Source organism: Pelobates fuscus, chromosome 4 (genome assembly GCF_036172605.1).
Source record: "Pelobates fuscus isolate aPelFus1 chromosome 4, aPelFus1.pri, whole genome shotgun sequence".
Lineage (NCBI taxonomy): Eukaryota > Metazoa > Chordata > Amphibia > Anura > Pelobatidae > Pelobates > Pelobates fuscus.
The window spans coordinates 118,266,095-118,292,702 of NC_086320.1; the positions used below are offsets into that span (position 1 = coordinate 118,266,095).

Genomic DNA, 26,608 nt, shown 5'->3' on the forward strand with positions numbered 1-26,608 from the left:
GTTGTGTATGAGACTGTAAAGTAAGTAATCCTTTAAAACTAGAAAAGTTTGAAAAATAGGTTTAGATAACAATTGAACAATTGCTGACTGAATGGCTGGACTGGTGGGGGACAACTCAAGGTAACCTAATAATGCAGAGAGAAAATGAAAACAAAAGACGAGACTATGTGTCTCTCAATCTGTATCCAAGTAGGTGAAGTTATTTAAAAATGTTGTTTAGAAAATGTCCCACCATGCTTAGCCAGCATGTTGAGAACTGTAGCTCACAAACATCTACACTGCAAGTCACTTAAATCAGGGTGAAATCCGTCTGTGACCTTTCTCACCTTGAACAAGTCAATTACATTGCAATGACTGACATCTTTAAAAGCTCACAGGAATTCGCTTAATAATTCTTTCATTCATCCATACAGTGGGTGTGAATAACTGGCAAATCAAATTAACACAGCATAATTTCTTCCCCGGCTGCATGCGGTATATTTATTTTATGGAGATTTTGACAATGTCCCAGTAATTTTGCATTAGTTTAATAGCCATATTTGAGGTGTAACGCTGGATGTGTCAGTGATTTGTTTATTTAACCTTATCTTTGTTGATGAAAGGTAGTCACACATTTACAGCTAAAATGATGATGGCTGCATTATTGCTGCAAAGTATTAAGCACTTCCTGGCACATCCTGTTAAAATATTCTCCTGCTTGTATCCAGTGTTGACAGCAGGTACGCAATACTTGTCCTCAGAGGTCTAGAGTTTCTGCCTGCACTAATAACTTTGAAAGTTCTGAGGAAAGACATTATGATATGGTGAAATAAAGGAACCAATTAATGCAGAGCATAACCAAGGTCAGGATGAACTAATTGGGTTTGGGATATTCCAAAATGTTAGACAACAGCAGCACAACTGGTTATTATTTTATATTTAACGTGCTGTGGAATGATCTCTCATGTACTCATTACACAGAGGTGTAGTTTTCACTAGGGTTACATTGGTTATATCATTACTTAAGAGACAGGCTCTCTACCATCAGAAATCGAATACTTAGGGGATGGAAAAGGCTAGAAGGATCTAAAGTGCATATCAAGTTTGCTTGTAAGTACATATTAACAAGCTCTATGAAGCTTATATTGCAGAAATTAGATGTATTCCACAGGGGCTTGCTCTCAATGGTCCAGGAAAATTTATGTGTCAGGTGCTTAAAACAGCAGATAGAACAAAATTTACCGCAGGAGCGGTCAGCACTCCTGTGCCTTCAAAATTAAAACGTAACTTTTATTTGTCAACGTTTCAGTTTACATTTAAAACTTTTAAAAGTTTTAACCCTAAACTGAAACGTTGACAAATAAAAGTTATGTTTTAATTTTGAAGGCCCAGGAGTGCTGACTGTTCCTTGGGTGAAGCTTCTATGTATACATAGTGTTGGAGTAGAGATTGCAGCCGGATTATTCCAGTGATGAAGGTGTAAAATAACAGATGGAATTAGGGTTATTTAATACCTTTTTTTATTGAACTAACTGAATTTTGGAACAAAAAGTTTTCTGGAGATCAATTAAGCATTTAGACACGAGAAAGAAAGGTTCTCCTGAAAGCTTGCTATTCCAAAATTCTGTTAGTCCAATAAAAAAATGAAATGTACTAGATCGTAATTCCATTCGTTATTTTACATTCGTATTTTAAACTATATTGTATATTTTATATTGAGTACTAGCACAAAGGTACAAAAGTAAACCTAATAATGTCTCCCTCTTCACATGTAAAAATATCATGAAAGTAACCAAAAGCATACACTGCAGGAAATGAAAATACATATGTTCTTTGTAATGCATCCTTTTTATATATCTCTCTCGGTGGATTCCAATTCTTTTACTAACCAGAGCAGAGTGGAGGTGCTGATTCATGAACTCTCCTGACCTCATGCAGAAGGTAATATGGCTTATTTCTAAGAAATAGTATCCTGGAGATTTTTTTGATAAGTTGTAAACCACTGCAAAAATAATAACGCTGATTTACTAGCTGGTAATAAAGAGACAAGGTTTTTGCACTGCACTGAGAATTGTTGAGAGTTCAAAGTGAATTCTAAATGCAAGGTCAAAGCCAAACTGGAAGCAATATTAAACCCCTATAGCTTAGAGCTCGACATTCTAAATCCTACATTATATTCTCTGTGCACTTTTTTTACAAATATATTTAATAGTGAAAAGATTTTAAATAAGGAACATAATAGGCTTAGTGTAAGGAGAGACACCGGTCTTAAATATTTCAGGATAAGAAAAATAACATGCATAAATGTGCAATGAGAGAAACAAAAATATAATCAATTGACATGAGTCAAAATGATAAACAAAACAAGAAGAAACCAAGTGGTGGAAGTGAAAGGAAAGACAAAAAGGATTGTCGGGGGGTAGAAGCCCCACTTAAGACTGTAAAACGGACAATAGAAAACAAGGATTTTTGTCAGTAGAGCATTAATGATAAATATGCTTGAAATAGTTAAACTCAATGAGTTGTCAGAAGCCAATGAGACCAGATCATGGGAGGGCTTTTTAATTAAAACGGTTAAACAATAGTTTTGTTTATTTGCAAAAACAGGGAAGAACTAAAGAACTATAGTCAAGAAAAATGAATTGATGAAGGGAGTTTAAACGGAAATAAGAAAAAAAGAGCAAAGATGGGTGGAGGCAAAGGAAGTGTACGACGGTGATATGAATCCAATACATTTTAGTTAACCTACCAATATCCATATAATTCGAACAATTAATTCACTTAATAGTCTCCTAATCTAAAGCTACCGTGTATATATCACAAATACTTCAAAGAAACAGAAACCTTTTTTTTTTTAAAGATTCACCATGTCTTAAAATATAAGGTAATTATTCTAAGTTGACGAATAAAGGCTTCATAGATGGAACAAGGGAAACATTTTATATATACGTGGTATTATATTACAACTCAGAGCTATAATTGACAAGCTGATGTTCATAACATATAAAAAGTAATCACAGAATATAAGATTCCTAAGTCAATTTCTAATTTCACATGCAGTTCAAGGTTAAGTCATGAACTTCAAGTGTCTGCCACAATTTATTTCTTTTAAAATGCACCTTTAGTGGTACTTCCAGCTAAAGTGTTTATAGTTTAATTTATGCATTGCGCTAATTGGTTTGCTAACAAATATATCGATTTTTTTTGTAAATACATGCATTTAGGATGTTAACATAATACAGAAGAGTTAATATATATATATATATGTTTATCTTGATTGACAGGGTAGAACAGTAGAACACTCTGAAATGCAGTTCAAAATGCATGCACTGCCATTGCAATGGTGCCCATAGTGCTGCATTGTGGCGCCCGGTCTCAGAATTTCAGTATGTAGTAGGGGGCAGGACACTGGGACCATGCACAGAGCACTTCAGCAGTACTCCATGCCTGGTCTGTCTTGAAGGGGGCTGTCAGCCTGTCCATCCACTTTAGGGGCATTCATGGGCAGGCCTTCAAAGCTGGGCAGGCCTGCCCACCTATGTTTACGCTGCTTGGCATGCAATGTTGACAGGCATGCCATTGCGTGTGTGGGACTACAGAAGGTTTGTGCTTTGTGGGGGAATCATAGGAAAAAAATGGATGTCATTCCATTCACATACACTAGCAGCAAACCATGGCTAAATGTGCCCTGGTTGGAGTAGGGCTGAGGTGCTTTTCAGGAAAGGCTGGTTGGAACAAAAGAAGTGGGGATGGTTGTTACACTAATGTAATGCTCAAAATCTGCTGGAGAGGGGATAAGTGTATTATTAATAAATCTTCAAGCAGCAAATGTATAATTTATCTTTATGATATAAATTTGTTGCTGTAGGAAATGATGGCACTTAAAGTCAACCTGTCACAACATCTTCACATTATCATTCAAAGCAAAAGGATAGGTAAAGTCAAAGTCTATTTTTATTTATTATAGTTTTCCTTTTTTTTTTAAATAAACACGTGGCATAAGGAATATGCAAATAGAAATTGTTATTAGGGAACTGGCAGTGGAAGCTTGACAAAGACTCCACTGGGAGCCAAAACATTGCAGTGTTCCACATGTTCCAATAAAGGTGCCTGAAGACATTGTAGTACCTGGACCTTTTTTCTAGTACTTTTATTTATTACCTTCTGGGATTGTGCTAGCCCTAGGTTCAGCTAAGCACCTTGCCTTAAGTGAATTGAGTGTGTTTCCTTTTCCTATTTTTGCAATACAACTGTGTTGTGATAATTCAACATCTTCAGATAGCTAATAATACTGTCTTACACATAATACAGACTTTATTATATTCAAGCAAAGGCATTTTTTTAAAGAAGTCTACACATTAAACATGTATACCACCAATATTTTTTTTCCAATTAAAATTAGAATAAAATCTGAAAAGAAGGAAACCCAGGAAAGCAATTCTTTAAAAAGAACATACAAATACAACAAGTTGATGATTATACATGGTTCAATGAACATTACATTTTTTTACCCCATGTTACATCTTTTGCATACGATTGAAAAACTGCTGACATGTCAATTTTGGAGAGTTCAAAAGAATTTAGACTATGCAATCGAACAGCATTTCCCTGTAGAAGTTAATGAAAAAAAAACCAACAACTACTATTCAATAATCAGAGTAACAAAGTTATGTGTGACGGTCTGCCAAGGTATCACCGTTACGGATACCCCTTTTCCAAGAGAAACAAATAATTCCCACAGGCAAAATATCACTGGCATAGAATAACCCCCCACACATAAGCCAAGGCTTAATGCTGGGTGAAGACTGACTTTAATGGAAGTACAGGCATCAAATTTAGTCAGTAAATATAATAAACTCAATTATCTCCAAGTACAGAAAAATGCACAATTTTACAACACCTCAAAAGTACCCCCAATATACAGGAAAACCACACAAAACATTTCTGGATAGCCTGGATATGGGCGAACAATATATCCAAAAATAATCCAGATCCGTTTGGTAGTTTAGAATCACCATCGCAGCGAAGTTCTGACGGTCTGCCATGAGGAGTAAGCCCAAAATAGTTCCATGGAAAAGAGCCGGTCTCCATTCGTGGGGTTTTGTATGAAAACCACATAAGATAGAGAAAAACTGGTTCATGTAGAGTGCTCCACATGTTCGTTAGTCTGTAACTTCCGAACGTCGTTCGTGTGTGTGAACTGGAACTGGTACGAGCCGTAGGTCCATGGTGACTGGTGTTCGTGGGAGTGTCTGTCTGAAATTTGTTCCAGGCACTCGACGACCAAGTCCCACTGCCAGCGTTTGGGAGACAAGATGGCCGCCATCCATTGTTTCGGCCACATGCGTTCATATGTACGAAATGGTGGCCACCTAGTGGAGCATTCTATTAATGATTTATTTTGCTATTTTCATACAGATACATAACATTTCATGTTCTAATTGGTTTCCGGGGTGGTCTCGGTTCGTCTCGGAACGAAATAAATTAAATGAATGTAGACACGAACAAAATAAATGAAAGGAGCCGAAAGTGAGGGGAATATTCCTTCACATTATGTTTTTTCCACACATTTATTTACGGCCCACATAGCTGGAGGGACAATTTGGTCACCTATGGCCGTTACATCGACGACATCTTCTTCATTTGGAAGGGAGAAGAAAAAGACCTTGGGGAGTTTTTAAACTTTTTAAACTCAAACTCATGGGGGATTAAACTCACAAGTAATTGGAGTAGAACAGAAGTTATATTTTTGGATCTTTCAATATATATAGAGGAAAATACCATCAAAACTAAGAATCATTTCAAAACTGTAGAAGCCAACAGCTATATAGAAAGAGAAAGTTGTCATTTTTCACCGTGGCTGGAAAATGCCCCGAAAGGCCAGTTTTTAAGAATTCGGCGGAATTGCACTGATCTTAATGTTTTTAAAGTCCAATCAGATAAAATTAAATGTGACTTTTTAGAGAAGGGATACGAAGAACAGAAACTAGAAAAAGCCAGAGAAGAAGTGAAGGGAGTAGAAAGAAACAGCCTTTTAAAATATAAGGAGAAAAAAGAAAATACAACAAAAGATATCCCCTTCATATGCAATTACAGTAGTGATAATTTTAAAGTAAGAAAGATAATCTCCAAATTCTGGCCAATCTTACTACAGGACCCTATTGCAAAAACATTTCTTCCAGATAAACCTAGGTTCATACATAGAGGAGTTAACAATCTACGCACCACATTAACATCAAGCTTTATTAAAAAGAAAAAAAGAATAGAGAATCCTTTTTTAAATTCTGAAAAAGGATTCTTCGGCTGTGGCCAATGCCTGGCTTGTAAAAGATCTACGAACAAAAAGAGACACATAAAATCCTTCATAAACAAAGATGGTACAGAATATTCTATTAAAGACTTTTTAACTTGCCACTCAAATAACGTGATTTATGCACTAATATGTCCGTGTGGTTTATTTTATGTGGGCAAAACCACCAGAGCCTTACATATCAGAATAGAGGAACACGGCCGTAATATTACAAAAGGATTTGAAAATCACAGCGTCTCTTTACATTACAAATCTGTCCACAACTGTGAGTTCAAAAACACTAGATTCCTAGGTATAAAAAAAGTAGAGAAAGACTGGAGAGGAGGCAATTTTGATGCAAAAATGAGCAAACAAGAAATGGAGTGGATTTTTAAACTAGATACCCTTATTCCAAACGCAGATTTTGAGATGTGCCATTTTCTTAAATAGACTCAATCTTTGCCCCTTATGTTATTAAAAAATGGACATTTTTATGGACGCTGTTATAGACGGATTTGTATGTATACATATACATTACCAGCCCTTATAAATCCACTAAGTCTTTTAGCAGGACATATGTTAAGGTAACTCTTCAAATAACATAATTCCTTTGTAATTAAGAACCTCTCGCCCACGATTAATTTTATTCTATGTTTTACCCTTATCCATGCAGAGCATTTTAAGGGATTTAGTTTGGGTAGTTTTAGTATTATATAATTTTAACTAAATCCTAAGCACCTTAAGTGGTTTGTTTTAATATATATGTAATTGTGCCCATCTTATTTGTAAGGTTTTAGAGCTATATTATTTTTAGGAAACGAAATTTTAACACCTATAGTGGTTTATTCCAACTTACTGTCAATTTCTCTTATGTATAATATTTACCCACTTCTAGCACCAATTTTGAAGAAATATAAATGTGGAGTAGTTCTAGTGGTTTATTTTAAACTGTACGCTTTAAACTTGTGGCTTTAGACTTTAATGTATAGATCTAAAGACCCTTATGGGTCATAGAAAGAAAATAGAAAATATGTTTGAACGTTTACGGGATGCATTCTCCCTCTCTCCTTTCATAATCATGCCGATCCGGAAATACCCGTGAATGAACCGCAAGTTGAAACGCACGAAAAACCGGAAAGACGTCATACCGGAAGTGACGAACACGGAAGCAAACACACGAGAGAGGCTTGACACGCAGGGCATTACGGTTACCATGGTAATAGCCCGCGAAATAGAAAAGCCCAAACAGCAATAATTAGGATAAGAAGAAGGAATATAAAAGCAGGAACTGGTCCAAGGATCTTCACAAAGACTTTTTTCGATCCAGCTGAGGAAGCCTATTTGGCGAAACGCGTCCTGGAATATGAAAAGACTGTAACTATTGGACTTTTTTTGGATTTTGCCTATATAGTGATATTTGTATAGAAATTGTTTTATACTTTTATATACTTTTTTAAAGTGATAGTCAATAAATATATATTTTTACTAAGACACTATTTGGCAAAATTTATTCCTGCTACAAGAAAGAAGGATTGTGGTCCTTAACCACATATGCTGTCCTATTGAGCCTAGATTGAAGGCTCTAGGTTTGTGAGTACCCCTCCTTATATTTTTCACATTTTAGACAATTTTACTAAAGGTACTGCACTATATATACTCTATATCTTAGATTGGAAAAAGAAGAACAAAGGTTCCCAAGAAGGGAGAGGGTCGCCTTTACGGACCCTACAGACGCTTGAACTGAGCTAAAATCTTTTGGCTCTAAAAAGTGTGAGTGAGAAAGACTTTATGTATATATTTTATTGTGTACACTACAGTTTTACACTATGAGATATTTTTTGTGTTTATACTTTTAAGGAATCTTAGATCAAGGTTAAGGTTGCAAGAAAGAAGTGATTTTCAGGTATATTCACTTATCTCCAATATTTCCATTTCTTAGACTTTATTCAATATATAGCGCTTCACCTTCACCCCACATTTTTATTATGTTTTTTCCGATTCACAGAATTCAGCCTGTAATGTGACCTTATTTTGAAAGGAAATCTCTAATCCAACAAAATAATATACTTATTTCTTTAGTCCTGGGTGTTTTTTTTTTACAACTGAAAATTACCAACTCTTATTAAAATAAAAAAAAAAAATGCACTGTTAAATCTACATGTAAGCCGGTAGTAAGAAGAGATTCTGGCTTAAGGTCTATCCTCCCTCAATGAGGGATTGATGACTTTTGTGCAATCAAATGTTTGTCATAAAAAAGCAATACGGACATACATCCCAATATTAGTCAAATATATGCAAGCTGTTTAGATTTACCCCAATGAAAAAAAAAAAGCATAATTAAATGCAGGCATTTTTCATTGGGAATATATCTATCAAAAAGTGTTTCCTTCATTGGGTGTGGGGTATTTGGGCAGTGGAGTTTCCGTTAAAGATAAAGTAATTTTGGAGCTTAGGTTGTCTGTTTAAACTAAACTATGAATGTCCTATATAAAATATTAGCATTTATTAAAATCAGTTGTCTGTTCTACATGATGCTAGGTGAGGAGATATAGAAATACATGGGTAGATATCAAAGAACATCTAGTACAGTAGCATAAAAATAGAACGACTTACATCAACATGCGCAGAAAACTAATATTCAGCAGTTTCCAAAACCTAAAACAAATCTGATCAAACAATTTCAAATGTGATCAAGAGATTTCTTTCTGCAAAGACTAAAAGGAAACCTGAAATGCAAGAGAGCTCAGTACACTGTGCATTGTTCCTTTTGATTAAGTTGGTTCACATCACACAAAACCTTGATCACGAGGACTGTGAGCTTAAAAAACAAAGGCAGGTTTAATGACTCCGTATGACTTCAAACAGTGAGCAGGAAGTAAAAAACCAAAGAAAACAGAGTCTTATATTCTGCTAATGTATCGGTAAAGAATAAGCAAAGGGTTTATTCATTAGAAAATAGATTGCAAAATTTTGATAAAACCAATCGATTTGGAAAAATACAGAAAACTCCATACTTCTTAAAAGATATGGATTTGATGGAACACAAATCTGGGTTGCAAATTTACATTCATTGCAGAGTTGGCAACCGTTTAGTAGTACTGTACCACAATAAGATCTCCAAGTCCTTCGGTGTACTATATTTTTAAACTGAGGTGTGTTTGTTGCCATATTGTGGTATTTATGGGTGCTGCAGTTGCTTTGTAATATTGTATGTGTGTGTTTGTGGGCTGTTATATTGTATATGTGTATGAGTAGTTTGTGGTATTGTGTATGATACCTATGAATGTAGTCATGTATGTGGGGCTGCTTGGGGAATTGTGTGTGTGTGTATGATATGTCATGTCGTGTGTATTGTGTTGTGTATATGTGGGACTGCTTGTGATATTGAATGTAAGAGGCTGCTTGTGGGGTTGTGTGAATGTATATGGATTGCTAGTGGTATGTGTGGGGACTGTGTGTGTTTGGGCTGTTTGTATTATGTGTATGAGGCGCAGTCTTATTCTGCAGCTCTGCCTATATCTAGCAGTGTGGGTGGCTTCCCTGGGGTCCTGTGGGGACCGAGCTGGCATGGTACTGGTCAAGGGCAGGAGCTGCGATAGTTGCTGCTTGCTGCTCTACTCGAGCACAGATTCACATTCACAAGTGTGGGGAGGAACAGATCTAGATGACTTCCTCTAAGTGCTGCAATGTGTAAATTGAGGATTGTCCCTCACCACCTGCAATCACCGCTCAGGTTACATTAGCTGATACCTGAAGTCACACTGGGACTCCTGGCTTTTTGGCTCTGGCAGCCTTGAGTGCAGTACACAGGCACCTCAAGTGCCATGCATGGCAAATGTGCCATAGGTTGCGGAGCCCTGGTTTAGTGAATAAAGCTGCAAATTATTTGTAGGGGGAGTGTGCTTTATAAAACAGCATGATGCTTAGACAAGTCTTCTTCCAAAAGAAAAAAAAGAAAAAACATTTAGATCTTAATATTGTTTAAAAAAACTAAACTAGCAGTGCATGTTTTCTAGTCTAGCATCAAGAGACAACCAGGGGTGCATTTGTCACCAATTTTTAAAATAAATTACAGAGTGCATAATGCATAAAAAAAAATATGCAAATATATGCAGCAAATCCCTGAGCTCTGATCATTCTCCATTGCTCACAATACATACAGGATTTGTCTGAAATTTTCTAAACTATTCTTATTCTCCCATTTCTGAACCTTTACTGTACACATACCCCTACATATCTGAGAAAAGAAAAATCATAAGTCATTCACAGTCAGTGCACTAGACACAAATTCAGATTGCTACTTCCTTGTGTATCCTACATCACCCATCAATCTTTTTTTCTTCTTCCGTCACATCCACACATACCACAGGCTGATAAAAAGGGTCCTAGAGCTTTCAACATAGCATTACTGAGTATAAGCACATGTATATTTTCTCATGATCATGTATTCTGGGTAAATTCTCATGTAAGTCAATGGAGAAAGATGTTCATGCAAAATTAACAAACTGAATTTTCATTGAGTTAGAAAACAAATGGATGCGAGCTTAGAGTGCAGATGAATGACATTCATTGACGGAATGCATCATGGGCCGATCAGGAGCCCATAGTTAGGAGGGACACTGCTGGATTTTGTCAAAATGGGGGATACATCCATCCACACATATACAAATACATAAGTGTACAGATATGCATACAGTAACAAATAACCCACTATTATAACTATGTTTTATATTAAAGTGTTCCCATACCTGTCAATTTTGTGTGGTCATAGGAGCAGAGATATATGCTATAAGCTTTGCCGACAACTGAGTGAAAGGGGAGAACAGGAGAACCCTCTTACTAGAAATTCTCCAGCTCTTAATTACCAGATTGTAAGACAGATTGTAAGACAGGAATCACAATTTAAAATATACTTAAAAGAATTCATACTTCAGGACTGATGCACTCTCATATATTCAAAATGTCCCGAATTCAGTTTGTGTCGTCCAAGGGCATCTAATGATGGATTCATATGATGCTCATTTTGGACACGTCCACAAGCAAAACAAGAGTTCCAAACCTGGCCCCAGAACAGAACTGTCCTGTTGGGTTCAGGACTGTTGAGAGGCTTAGCAAAGGTAAGTTGGTGTCTGTAGTGCATCAAGCAGAGTGAGCCTCTGTCACTAAGGTGTATCATGAGCACCCATCACAAAAATGACACGAGTCCCAATAAAAAAATAATCAAATCGCCCTCAAGCTTGCAATCTATGAAATCATCTGCTTTCCTGTATCTATAGTCAAATTAAATGTGTAAAAACTGCTGAAGTTTAACTATTTATTTTCCCTTATGTTAGAATTTACACTAGAACAATATTGTATTTTAGGTGTCGCAGAGCATACCTTTAAGGAGAACTATACATAAAATATGAAGTCCAAATCACTGTGATATTTCTAAGGAAATTACTTAGAAATATCTCATCTCAAAACGGTTGAATAAATGGGGCATATTTTAAGAACAGTTGTGCATAGGATGTTGTTTAGTGATGTACATGTTTTCATTTCAACATTAAAAGATAGCTGGTAGCCCATAGGTTACATATATAATTTTGAGACAGTGGAATGTTTAATCGACATTCTTGAATAATTACTAAAGGACACACGTGGGTGTGATCACCTGAGATTAGTGTTTGTAGCTGTTTGTATTCTAGAAAAACTGGGTTCTACATGTGTAACTAAAAGGCAGGTGTAGGAAATGCATTTAATATTTATCATTATCATTTATTTATAAAGACCTAATGTATTCCACATCACCGGCATCTATCAGCGAGTTTGGCAAAGTGGTTTCCAGTCCACTGAAAAAATACAGAAATAGAAAAATAAGGAAAAAATCAATTTTAATCTTTATTAATTTATAAATGTAATTATCATTCGAATGGAGCAATACATATCAATATTTTCATTTGCCCTGAAAAAGAAATAGAAATTTATAGTCTGAGCCAGTTAGGTTAGTGTTCTATTGCCATTAGTGGTTCCAGTGACTTGGAGTTGACTTGAGCATCTCTGACACCATTTAACCCAAATTAAAAAAATCTAATAAATTAAAATGTATATTTTTCTTATTGAACTATTCCCAAACTCAACTGTGGTCGATGTGTACCCAAACTGACAATACAGATGTAAAATTCCTTTGCCATCTCTATATCGGTAAAAAAATAGATGTTATGCATAATATTTTATTAGCTGCAACATTACTCATATAATTTACATGCCTTTTTTTTTCCATGTACAGACTTTTACATTGGCAGTACAGTTTGTAAAGTGAAGAAAATAATAGAACAGAACAAATCAATAAACCAAAGCTCATAGCATCCCATATATTTTCAAATTATTTTAATTAAACACGTTTAAAACATATTTTAAGACAAAAATACAACAATTGTAAAACAATATTAAGGTGAAAGCGGTTACCATCCATATGTACCTGATAAAGAGGAATTTAACTTTCATATTATGGGCTGTATTCTAATCTAAGCGATAAAATCAGTGTTAAAACAAGTACTTTTTGACAAAGACCCTTTGGGGATGATATGTTACTATAAACACTGCTTATTCTTTGAACCTTGAGTGCTTGGACCATCTTCTATATTCGAATTGCAAAATATTTTGTGTGTAGTAGTTATGATATGTTTGTATAAAGTATGTTATATATATTTTATAATATTCAACATGTTCTCTATAATGTATTATACATATTATGTATATATGTTTTATTTTATTTTGTTCCTACATACATTTAGTTTGTATTTTTTGATTGTGTACCTTTTGTCTATCAACATATCCTTTACATTCTCTTTAAATAGGCAGAGCTGTCCCCCTTAGTGAGTCATGTGACTCCATGTGACTCAGGACCAACTCCGGCGCCGTCTTTTTTGGAGTCTAAGCTAATATTTTCTATTAGTTGGCTCTTCATTTCTTACCATCGTTTCAGTCTAATTTTGGAGCCATCTACCTAACCCCGCTTTCTATGTTCCCTGCTCTTATATTTTTCTGGCCCTGTCACAATCCCATGCGAGTAACGTGACTCAGAACACTGGCATTGGCACCATTTTATTGAATCCGCATCTTAATATTCTCCAAGCCAATTTTTACCTTAACATTATTTTTAGCTCATCGACTTTCCCATCTTTTAGACCCTCTGTCCATTATTATATTTTATGCAGAGCCCTCATTTTGGCCCCACCGGTCATGTGACCTGGACCATGGCACATTTTTTTTCAGCTTGTGAACAGCTTATCATCTTCCTTTTTCTTTGCTAAAGAGCAGTTTTTCAATTTTTGCACCATACAAAGACTGTCAACCTATCCTTTTACTTTTTATGTTATAAAAGGGTTTTTATGAATAATTATGTTAATTAGTACACGGTCACATGACTATGATGTTATGTGACCACAACATTTTAATTTGTGCTCCTTATTTAACCCCTTAAGGACACATGACATGTGTGACATGTCATGATTCCCTTTTATTCCAGAAGTTTGGTCCTTAAGGGGTTAAACAGTTAGTGTTCAAAAACCTGTAAAACTTTGAAAAAGGCTTGCCATTGGTGAAACAAGTTAGTGTTATTATCTAATTTTATCTAACTGCTTTAATCTTATGTTTGCTATGTTTGCTTTATTTGCATAAGAGATTACCAATATAATGTGTGACTATATTCCTAGACCATCCTGATTTTATCATGAAGTTTGGACACCAGTGTCCCAAGGATTGAGTAAAACCGTTACTTTGCTCAGCACTACACCTTCCTATTTATTTTATAACTTTTATATTACCATGAGCACTATATTTTATTTCTGTTTTTATTCACATATACCATCGTGAGAATCTTAGCTTTTTAACATATTCAAGAGTTGGGATTATACTACTTACACTGTTTTCTGGGAGCCACTATTAGACATATCCACACACTTGTATATCCTACTTCCTACGCCAAATATACCACACTATATATTTTTTCTGCTTATTTTGCATACCTTCCAGAACACTCATTACTGAAGCCAGAGGTCTTGGGGCCGCCCAAAGATTAAAGGACTTCTAAAACCACTCCTAACCCTAAAAAAAACAAGTTATAAAACTATACAATATACAATGTGTATAAAACTATACAATGGTGTGTATGTAGGTAAATTAATCCCAGGACTCTGGAAACATTTATATTCTCTCTCTCTCTCTTACCTGAGTAAATCTGAGCAAATCATGCTTAATGCTCTATGTTATAAAATGTGCATATATACATGAATATCTAATTATTGATAAATAGAATAATTATTAACATGGCACCTTATTTACACATTGTAACATGACATAAAAAAGCTACACATCATTAATTCTTAATATCATTATATAGAATAATTATAATATAATAAAATAATGATATCTTATGGTTTGGAAAAAAAATTTATATGATGTCTCAAGAACAACTTAATGGCAATTATTTCCTAGCGTACACAGTTTATGTCCTTTTTATATACATCGTATTCTATAAGTTATTCTTTAAATACCCAGACAAATTCTAAAAATGAAAATGATCAGGAAGAAGTCATTAGTCTCATTACAAAGAGATGAGTTTTCAGTAGGCATAGTGACAATATAACATGTCTATGATTCAAAGTGAAACAGTTTTATGTATGTTTAAGCAATGTAATAATTTATTAGGTGAAAGGCCTGCCCTAGGTGTCAGCCAGCAAAGCATGTCATTACATAACACATGAAGAATAATAATCTGGATGTACTATAATTTATTAATCATAATTTCCCGTCACGTTGAAACATTGAGTGTAAAAAGCCCCCTTATATGATGACTAAAACGAAATAACATTGCCTTGGAGACTGTATTCACACTATATTATACAGTTGTATATGCACTTAATATAATGCCATCTTTCTATGTTAAGAATTTAATTAGTTAAAGGGATATTTCACACACTATTACTTTTTAGACTCCTTGCATAGACTACGGTGTAACCAAATCACCAGTTCCTGTATACCTTCATTCTGTTATTAAATTTACTGCAGTCATTTGCAAAAAACGGATGCAAATATATGTCTCAATTTCCTCTGCATTATTTTGCAATATGTACAAGCATGACAGGAAAAAGCTCTGCAATGCCCAAGCTCTGTAATTATATGGGTTCTTGTGTAGCTATTTATCATAGAGAGAGACTGTACTGCAGCTGAATAGTTTCATTTCTAATATGTATGAAGCTATTCAACCGGCTAGTATTAGTTTTGTTTATGCAGTGGATTTTCATGAATGAAACCACTTTGGACGGCTGGAAGGCCACAAATTTCATAAACACATGGGTAGGTATTCCAATAGCACTGCAAATCGACAGAGTGGCTGCATTTACAGGCTCCCTGCCCCAAAAAAGACAAACTGCATCCAGTACTTCCTAGCCTGTGGGTGTAGGCTTAAACCACTACTTAAAATCCATTGTGTAGTCTTTACTGCTATGAGATTGCTTAGCAACAATACTAAAGAAGTCAGAAAAAAATAAATTGTAAGAAATTTGGCTGTAAATCACAGTAAGCTGCATACCTCCTAAAATTGGGAGATATGCTAATTTGGATGGTTGGATGGGCTGTGATGGGGACCTAGAGAAGGTCATAATGGGCAGCCCTGTCTAGAAAAGTAGGATGGGAAGTATATGTTGGGCAGAGAGAAAATGTTAATTTGAATAGATACTTCCCAAAGTTTCCCCTTCCCAATTTTGTATTATTGTTCATTTAATTATTGTCATTTTTATTTTATTATAATATTAAACACCTAATAAAAACTATTGAAAAGAAAATGTTTGCCTACAGGTTTGCCCATATTTGATCTCTGAAAGCAATAGTAATCCCTGATCTGTGTCCTCTGATGTGATCCCTTAGTATAAGGTCTGTCTTCCCCATATATGAAAGTCCGCAGGGACAGGTGATCATGTAGATGACATGGTCTGTGGTACAGGTGATATAGTGATATAGGTATGTGTTTCCCACTGCCAGGAGTATGTGTAAAAGGTAGATCGACGGATCATGTGGCTGAATGTCACACACCCACTGCACTTAAAACATCCCTTCTTCTTGTGTCCCAGTTGTTTCTTGTAACAATGGACAGGGTCACTCTGAACTAGGATATCCTTCATGTTCCTATTCCTCTCATAACTAACAACAGGGCATTCCTGGAATACTTCAGGTAAATGTTTATCGGAACTCAGATGCTACACGTGTGTAAATATGTATTGTTTTCGCCAAACGTAGTTTCTGAGTCTGTGCAGAAAAAAAGTGCGCTGTGCCTTTAAGTGTTAATTTAACAATTTTAAATCAGTCTGTGCATAGATTTAATAGAAGGATAATAAATAAAGTGCAAATGCAATAGGTTATATACTTAAAGTGCAAATGTATTAATTCCAACGTTAATATTGAGTGAATTTGTGCTTTGGTGGAATATAACCAAATGAACAACTTACTCCTCACAATATTGAAACAGCTGCAGATGCAGGAGTAAGTAGTTTCTGAGTCTGTTATTTAATATTCTGTGGGTTTATTTGCATTTTTATCAGCCATATGAATTTGTCTAATGCCACTTTTTGATGCATGTTCAGTTTACTATGTTAATAGGTGCTGCGCTCTGGTGTATTTTCCATCACTTGCACAATTTGTATTTATAGTTGGCATGGATAGCCATGATTTTTCTTATGTACTTTTTGACACCTCACTCAGGAATTAACACTTCTGCACACTGCTATTTGACACTAGCATCTTGTCATTACTTTAGGAATCCTCTCTTTTTAATAGTTTTCATGCCGAGGAATTGGGATTAGGTAATCACGCTTATTTGTTGACATATCACTTAGCAAGCACGCATTGGAGCCACTTTGCATCTTCACACTTTTTGAGCTGGTCACGTGTCCCACTTGTGCACTTCTGGGGTCAAATGGGATTGAGAGCAGCACACACTGGATTGATAATGGTCAATGGATTCTGAAAAACATTTACCTATTTATTAATGTTTGGGTCACTGTAATATTAATCTTGAAAAAGACCTGAACGGGTCAAAACTTCAATAGGGATAGACATAATTTGTATGTTCCAATAAATACCTTTATTGCGTAGGAAGTAGGATATACAAGTGTGTGGATATGTCTAATAGTGGCTCCCAGAAAACAGTGTAAGTAGTATAATCCCAACTCTTGAATATGTTAAAAAGCTGAAATTCTCACGATGGTATATGTGAATAAAAACAGAAATAAAATATAGTGCTCATTGTAATATAAAAGTTATAAAATAAATAGGAAGGTGTAGTGCTGAGCAAAGTAACGGTTTTACTCAATCCTTGGGACACTGGAGTCCAAACTTCATGATAAAATCAGGATGGTCTAGGAATCTGAGTGTACCTACTTTTAGAGTTTATATATCTACTTTTGTGTATATAAGGGTGAGTGATAAGTCTATTTGGAATATTTATTTTATGGTGGAGCATTACATCACCTAGTGAAGCTCCAACTAGAGATATATCTACTAAACTGTGTGTTCAGCTCTTTTCAAGACTGGCCCAACATGGAGCATTTTCTAGCCAGATCTGAAGCTTTGGAAGACACGACTGAAACACTTTATATTTCAGAGGACCAGGCACTGGCAGCACTTTGGCCACACACTCCCAAGGATTTAATACATCTCATTTAAGGACTTATACAATTACCTTTTTAAGTACCAAAAAACCAAAAAACGAGAAGTGAATCTTAACTTATACTGAGATTTATTTCAGACTATTATAGTGCCAGAAGAATTCCAAGAGGATTCAGGGTAAGGAATGCACCAACTATAGGTCGCTAGAATCCTGAATTTTGCAAAATCTGGATGAACATAGCCTACAAATGTTCATTAGACTAGATGGTAATACTCATGGAAGAAGTGGATAAAGATCTGGTATTTGTCAAACAATCTATCCAGGAATTCGAGATGTCAAATTTTACCACCCTACAATCTTCTTCAGCCATGGAACGAACGAATAAGCTACAAGATAACATTAAGAAATACAAAATGATTTAATTTAGTTTAAGAAACAAAAACTCAACAAAGTAAATCACGACTATAAAAATCACCAAATATATCCCTGATTGAGTGGTACCCATACTTCAACCAAGACCAAGTTCCCAGATGCAGACCCCATATATGGAAATCATCATTCCAAACTATCATTATTAATTCAGGCAAATCTGCATCGGATGCAGAAGCCAAGGACGATAGCGACATACCAAATCAATTAAAGTTTTTAGAAAAAGGACCATATCTGTTCAAATCCCCAGGAACATCTTAAAATTAATACTCAAGGTGTAAGAAGAATGAAGTCCCCTGGAGAGGATAGAAGGGTTACAAAAGGTACAGGGTACATTGGAAAACCCCCTTTATGGAATAAATCACAGTGATTTTCAATTTATCAGAAAAACATCTGACAACGGGTCATTATTCTGTCCTCAACAAAGGACTTACCGTATATACTCGAGTATAAGCCGAGTTTTTCAGCACATTTTTTGTGTTGAAAAACCCAAACTCGGCTTATACTCGAGTCAATTGTCTGTATTATGGCAATTTGCATTGCCATAATACAGACTGGGGCTGTGGGGGCTGCAGAGAGATGTTACTTACCTTTCCTGCAGCTCCTGTCAGCTCTCTCCTCCTCCGCCGGTCCGTTCAGCTCTTCTGTCAGCTCACAGTGTAAATCTCGCGAGAGCCGCGGCTCTCGCGAGATTTACACTGGGAGCTGACCGAGGTGCTGAACGGACCGGCGGAGGAGGAGAGAGCTGACAGGAGCTGCAGGAAAGGTAAGTAACATCTCTCTGCAGCCCCCACAGCCCCCTCCTACACAGTGCCCATCCACTGGACCACCAGGGAAGGAGAGCCCCCTCCCTGGCCAGCTAGCAAGCTGTGAGGGGGGACTAAAAAATATATATATGTTAATAAAAAAATAAAAATAATAAAATAAAAAAATAATAATAAAATAAAATATAATAATAAAATAAAAAAATAATAATAAAAAAAATGTAATGAAACAAAAAAAAATATTAAAATAATAATTAAAAAATAAAAAATGCCCACCCCCCACCAAGGCTCTGCATCACACTCTGCATTACACACACACATACACACACTGCACTCATACACACACACTGCACTCATACACACACACTGCATTCATGCACACACACTGCATTCATGCACACACACTGCATTCATGCACACACACACTGCATTCATACACACACACAGCACTCATACACACAGCATTCATACACACACACACAGCATTCATACACACACACTGCATTCATACACACACACTGCATTCATACACACACACTGCATTCATACACACACACTGCACTCTTACACACACACTGCATTCATACACACACACGGCACTCATACACACACTGCACTCATACACACACTGCACTCATACACACACTGCACTCATACACACACTGCACTCATACACAGCATTCTCATACACACACACTGCACTCATACACACAGCATTCTCATACACACACACTGCATTCATATACACACACTGCATTCATATACACACACACTGCATTCTCATACACACACTGCATTCATTATATACACACACTGTAAATAAATATTCAATTAATATATTTTTTTAAGGGTCTAATTTTATTTAGAAATTTACCAGCAGCTGCTGCATTTCCCACCCTAGTCTTATACTCGAGTCAATAAGTTTTCCTAGTTTTTGGGGGTAAAATTAGGGGCCTCGGCTTATATTCGGGTCGGCTTATACTCGAGTATATACGGTATGTTTGTCCCAGAAACTAAACCGGACCCTTTTAAAACTGAACAAAGAACTTACATTTGTACAAGTAACTAAAGTGGACCATTTTAAAACTGATACTGAACTCTGCAAACTACAACGTATTTTGAGTAGTAATGAACATTGTAAGTAATGGACAACTACTCAAAAGAATCCTTTTCCATCATGACAAAAAATGGACATCAAAACGTCCAATACTTCAATTAAATCCTTCATACAAGCACTTAAAAAGGATACAGATGGGATGGTAAAAGATCTACCAGACCACAAGTAAAATCTTACGGCATCTGAGAGAGCTCCACATATAGGATGTTGGGAGGATTTTGCTCACGTCATTGAATATGTAACACACCCTGTTTTGTATCACTATCACTCTTCACTTAGGTTTATTTCACATATTTAAACTTTAAAAATCTGGTGTATGATTGCACAATAAAGCTACTTATATTATCTGCAAAGTCCTGTGAGTTCACCTTTATTGATATTTATATTTTGGCATAAGTGATTTGTACCCAGACAAGGACAAGATCTCGATAGTGTGTACTGGACGCACAAGCATATATATCTCTATACACATATATACATCACTTGCAGAACTTGATATGAAGCTAAATAACTGCTTTTATTGTAGCAGGCAAATGCAAAACAGTATAGTCAACATTTTAGTGCCTTACATGGACTTTTCTCGAGGAAGGCAGCTATTGTTCATTATATTGTGCTTTCAATTCTGTACATCTACAGGTAGATTTCCAGGCACACAGTTCTAAATGGAGACCATTAGTACACCTTTGCATACCACAGTTTACTGTATAATCCATTAAAATGACTTTATCTTTGATATTGGCAAAACTCTTACTATAGATTTTATATTTCAGCGTTCATTTTTTCATCAGCATCTAAAATATTTTTTCTCCTGTTCCTATAAAGCGGATGGATAACAATCAAAAATTGGGCTTTATGTAAAAATTCTAAAGTAGAGCAATCAGCATGAACATTCATTGGTTTCCAAGGTGATTGCTCCCTGTTAAGAATGTTGGCTCAGAATTGCTCTTAATACAAAATCACAATTGAGTTTCTTAGAAAGATATTTCAGTGCTGACCTATTCAAGGCAGATTGAGAAATTCTAGGAGCTTTCAACAATATTTGAATATAATTTCTCATGGAAAGTGCACATATTGTTAAAAATTTAAAGATGAACTTTCTTTTGAAGATAGAAAAGATTTTCATAATTCAAGATTTAGAACAGTTCTATACTTGGGAAATTAGGCTACCAGGTTACTACTGAATACATACTAATAAGCAATTGGAATTAAATACACACTTATAATGAAGTTGCTCTTGCATAATATGGCATTTTAGTTGTATTTGAATTTTAAATTCTTGTCATAATGTAAAATTATTCAGGGAACAGAGTATTGTTATTGTTTACAATTTGGTGGAAGAAAATTATTTTTTTTAAAGGCTTACTTGCCAAAGTAGAAAAAAGACAGGCAAGGCTGCGCCAATAAAATAAATAAAAGAGAAACAAAGTTCCAATAATAGAGGTATAGTCCGCTGCAATAAATAGTCATAAATAAAAAGTCTCATTAAAATATCAGGATAGGGTGGGGGTGAAATCCTCAGAAGTTGATCCGTCCGGATTGTATAAAATATCCAAATATGTGGAGACACAAAGGGGGGATACAACGACTTATAGTGCAATATGTCACAATCCAGGGATAAAATTGGATGAAGAAAAGTAAAACACTCACATTTAAAAGAGCTATACCAGCTCTGGGATGTAGGGCGTCTAGCGGTATAATCCCCGCTAAGCAGATATACTGTAGTGGTACGTCCGTCTGTCACGTCAACATTAATTGATAAGGAACACAACTGCAGATTTCTTAGGACTTCGGTATTTTATTAGGACACTTAGAAGGTACTGAGACTTCAGTTCCAGAATTACAGGTACTGTATCTTTAAATAATAAACGGTTGCATTCAGTTTGCAGTGAGTAGGTTCTGAATCAATTAGAGTCCGTTATATTAGTTAACAGGTTAAATGGAAAGCAGTTATAAGAGATTGTTCAATACGAAGTTATCAGTAGCAAGACAGGTGCGGCTGAACTTGAATATTTATATGAATTGAGGAACGCTGTAACTGGATTGTTTGATAACTTGATAGCAGACTTTGGTAAAAGAAATAAAGGCTTAAGAGATGGTAACTCTTAACACAGAGGCTATATGTTACTTAGCTTCCAGAAGTAGGAAAACAGGTTCCCAAGCTCTCCTCCGAGGAGTTTGTTTCCTGAGAGAGGTTGAAGAAAGTTCAGGCACTAGTCGAGGACGAGGAGAGATGAAGGGGATGTGAATAGTCTTCCAGTCCGGTCCGGTAACATATGGTGCTCGCAGAGAAGTCTTGAGCCGGTTAGTAAGTGCGGTACGCATTTAAATAATCCAGCGTCTATCAGCTGGTGCGGTCGCATTAAGTAGGAAGACCGCGTCAAAAGGGGGTGTGGCTAAGCTCCGTTAAACCCGGAAGTACGAGGAGATACCGGGAGGGTTTAAGGCATGACACCGTCAATACAGTCTGGGTATCCAAGACTCCAACAGATGATAAAAAGACAGCAATAGTGCTCTCAATGTGATAAAAAAGATATAAAATAGATAAAATTGTACTCAAAAAAATAGAGCAGGAATTACTGCTCTATTATAAGGCGTTGGTGGAATGATCCCCACCTAGGATTTCTTTGGGTACAGGAACAAAATAGATGTTTGCCAGAAAAATGGGGCATAAAAGTATAAAAAGTGTACATATAAATTTCAATAAAAGAAAAGTTGGTACAATTCAGTAACCAAAAAGACAATAGGAAATTTAGGAATTCAAATGGACTCTTTTTAGTATTAGTCCAGACCACTAAAACAAACATAGCAAATTCACTTTCAATCATAATAACCCGTTATCAAATTGTTGGATTTTGTACTTACATGGCATAGCTACAATATTTTAATAAATATTATACATTATTGATATCTGCAGTAAATATAAGTACAATATCTGATACATATTGTAATTCCTCTATTGCAGATGTTTTTTCTTATGTATATAACTTTATATGTTATAAACATGTTGTTAAAGTGATAGTAATAGATGTGAATTATATAGTTCTTCAAGTATAATAATGTATTTATTTGCACACTCAAGCCTACACTTCTCATATTAAAGGACCACTATAGGCACCCTGACCACTTCAGCTTAATGAAGTGGTCTGGGTGCCAGGTCCAGCTAGGTTTAACCCTTTGTTTCTATAAACATAGCAGTTTCAGAGAAACTGCTATGTTTATAATAGGGTTAATCCAGCCTCTAGTGGCTGTCTCATTGACAGCCGCTAGAGGCGCTTCCGCGCTTCTCACTGTGATTTTCACAGTGAGAAGACGCCAGCGTCCATAGGAAAGCATTGTGAATGCTTTCCTGTGGACTGACTGAATGCGCGCGGCTCATGCCGCGCATGCGCATTCAGTCGAGGAGAAGGAGAGGAGGAGGAGAGTCCCCCGCTGGAGAAAGAGGTAAATTTAACCCCTTCCACCCCCTAGAGCCCGGCGGGAGGGGTCCCTGAGGGTGGGGGCACCCTCAGGGCACTGTAGTGCCAGGAAAACGAGTATGTGTTCCTGGCACTATAGTGGTCCTTTATTGGTAACATTTGACAGAACACCTTTGTCCAGATACTTAGCAAACAAAACGATCAAAAGTAAGCATAAATTATGGATTTATGAAGATATAGGAAATAAGACTACCTAGCAACAAAGGACCAATCAAGCTGTTCAGCTAGACCATTCCCTGCCTAGATAAAACAATGGAAACTTGGTGTTTTATGTTTTATAACATTTCAAGGAGAATTAAGGCCTAACCCATAAGAGAAACCTTTACTGTCACATAGCTTTGCAGAGTAACACAGGGATGTATTAAAGACATGTGGGTATTAGCCGGGAAACATTCTAGGCACCTTGTTGACTGGCGAGGCACAACTACAGAGGATTCCGTTTTTATTTTCTGATGGTGTCTTTTTTTTTGTAACATGTAGTTGCCACTTAATATTTAGTAACTTAACCAAAGGACATTCACCTGTAGAAACTCTAGGTCAAGCAGAGCTATCACCCAATTAAAGCCAATTCGATTTCTTATGTTTAAGACAGCACTTAACAATTGCTAAATAACTTTAAAAGTTGCCAGATCAAAGTCACGTAGCATGACACTCCTTAGTACAGAAACAGAGTCTGCAGTACCCACAAGCAAAAGCACACAGAATTGTATACACATACAACTTTTGTACTTAGATTTTATGCAAGTGTGATATTGTGTACTATTACATAAACTATATCAGACACAACATATATTTTGTGTGTGCTTCCCCCCCCCCAAGTATACATTAACCCTATTAGCATCTGAGGTGTACCCAATGCATTACTTAAAGGGTTAATGCAGGTTTTGCTTACAGAAACAATTTCCCATAAAAACAAATCAGATGCCAATATATGGAACTGTTAAGTACTTACCGGTGCTGCTCTGAATGGTCCTCACTGTGGTAGTTGTGCGTGGAGGTGATGATGGCCTTAGCAATACACTGTCATCATCTTGGGAACATCCTTTTTCAATGGCTCTTACATAGCTGTGACTCCTCATTCGAAAACAGCCTGGCATTGGAAGATCTAGTGCATCCACAGCCTGAGACTCAAGCTCACTAAATACAGACTCACAAACAGATTCAAACTGGCCATTCACCTCCATTTCACTGACCTAAAAGCAGAAAACGAGTCCTAGTTAATATGACCCTAAAGATTAACAATCAACCTGGTTTAACAGTCAGATAGAATGCGTCACATGTGTTAACAAATGCAGAATTCCTTGCTTATAGCTAGTTAAACCCATTGTAAAAAATATTAGACTGAGGTCCAAGTAAGTTAGATAATATATTTCTAGCTTAGTGGTTAGATCCATATAGATGTTTTTGATAGTCTGTTGAATAATGTAAAGTTTTATAATTGTAGGTTCATTTCTATAAAATATATATGTAGACGGCACAGCACTTATATAGTAGTATAGGACATTGTTGAAAGTATGCTGTGTACTCCACACTCACCTGACTGATTGTACTCATTGCCCTCATATAACTCTCATTCCTCGAGCGAAATTTAGGAGATGTCAGAAGAGCGGATGGATCCAGAGTATCCATGCTCCTGTTTATTGAAACTTCACTTACTGCCCTCAAGTAACTGTGGCTTCGTATCTGAAGTTTGGGAGAGTGTTCATTTGATATTCTGCAAGAAAATATAATTACGGTTAGTTTGCTCATAATATTTTAATATGTTACATTTGCATTGTAAACACAATTCTTAAAGCTTTAAGAATTTACAAAGTCTCTGCAACAGTGACAACTATTTTTTATTTATTTTTACAATTTTAAATTAGTAAAGAATTTCCAATATGACTAAACAGACAGACAATCTATCAGGAAAGGTGAGAGTTCAAGGAATACAAAGGGCAAAACCCCCCTAGTGCAATGATTGAACCAAAAGTACTCCGGTGCAGTGAAAGGGGCAAGGGATGCCTCAGTGTAGGGTACTTAAGAAAGAAAAATAGGGGGTTAAGAGGGAAAAAGAAGGACAAGCACATTAGATCATCTATTATGGTGAACACAACCCTACTTGGCAAAGCCCATCCAATCTATGAATCGAGTAGTACCTAGCCAATCTATGCCTCATGGGGTCTCTTTTACATGCAAGGGTACAACAGTTCAGCAAATATAGAGATGCAGTGAGAGATCCCATATGGTGGAGAGTGAGCATGCTTTCAGATTTCCTACAAAGGGAAAGCCATTACAGCATTGAGTAAATGCTTTGTAAAGACTTGTTTTATATTGACATATCAACAGAGGGGACAAATGGAGCAAGACTCTGGATAGAATGCAAGATCTAACCCAGTCACCTCCTTGATCGCACCATAGATTGTCATGGCAGCAATCTAAAGAGGTAAAAGACACAAACGTCCAGATAAATATAGAGAGAAATATGACTGCAATAAACACTGTAACTAGGCACATAGTGATAAGTAATTGCACAAGGCTATGTGATGGCGGTAACAGCCAAGTAGCAGACTGTAGGGCATAGTTCTTAAGACCTGCCCGATGAGTTTATCCCCAGCCATTGCCAGTACTCGACAGGGGCAATTACGGAGTGTTGCCACACAGGTGTGTGGAGAGGTGTCCAGGCCGCGATGAGAGAACGCATAGTGGTTCCATGGGCTTGGGCACTCACAATGGAGTCCTTCCCAGGTTGGGTGTAGCAGCAGCTCCTGATGTTACGCCACCGCCTGTGGCGTTGGGGCTTTGGTCTCTGTAGGTGGTGCCGAGGGAGTGCTTCCCTGAGGGCTTTCAGCCTAGATGGGCCTTTGTAGATTGGCGCACGTGTATGCTGTGTCACTGTGTCCGGAGGGGGCCTGCTCACTCCCCGTT

At 36.4% G+C, this 26,608-nt stretch overlaps 1 protein-coding gene across 2 annotated transcripts in view; it reads right to left on the reverse strand.

The window, feature by feature from the left end:
- The window catches only part of DLGAP1 (DLG associated protein 1), a 614,261-nt gene that overhangs the window by 163,416 nt on the left and 424,237 nt on the right, over positions 1-26,608 (reverse strand). For both annotated transcript variants that reach the window (XM_063451516.1, XM_063451517.1), the window contains exons 7-8: positions 25,238-25,415; positions 24,654-24,894 (exon numbers count right to left, since the gene is read on the reverse strand). In XM_063451516.1, coding sequence (XP_063307586.1) covers positions 24,654-24,894; positions 25,238-25,415 — 419 coding nt within the window. The remainder of the gene's footprint in view (positions 1-24,653; positions 24,895-25,237; positions 25,416-26,608) is intronic.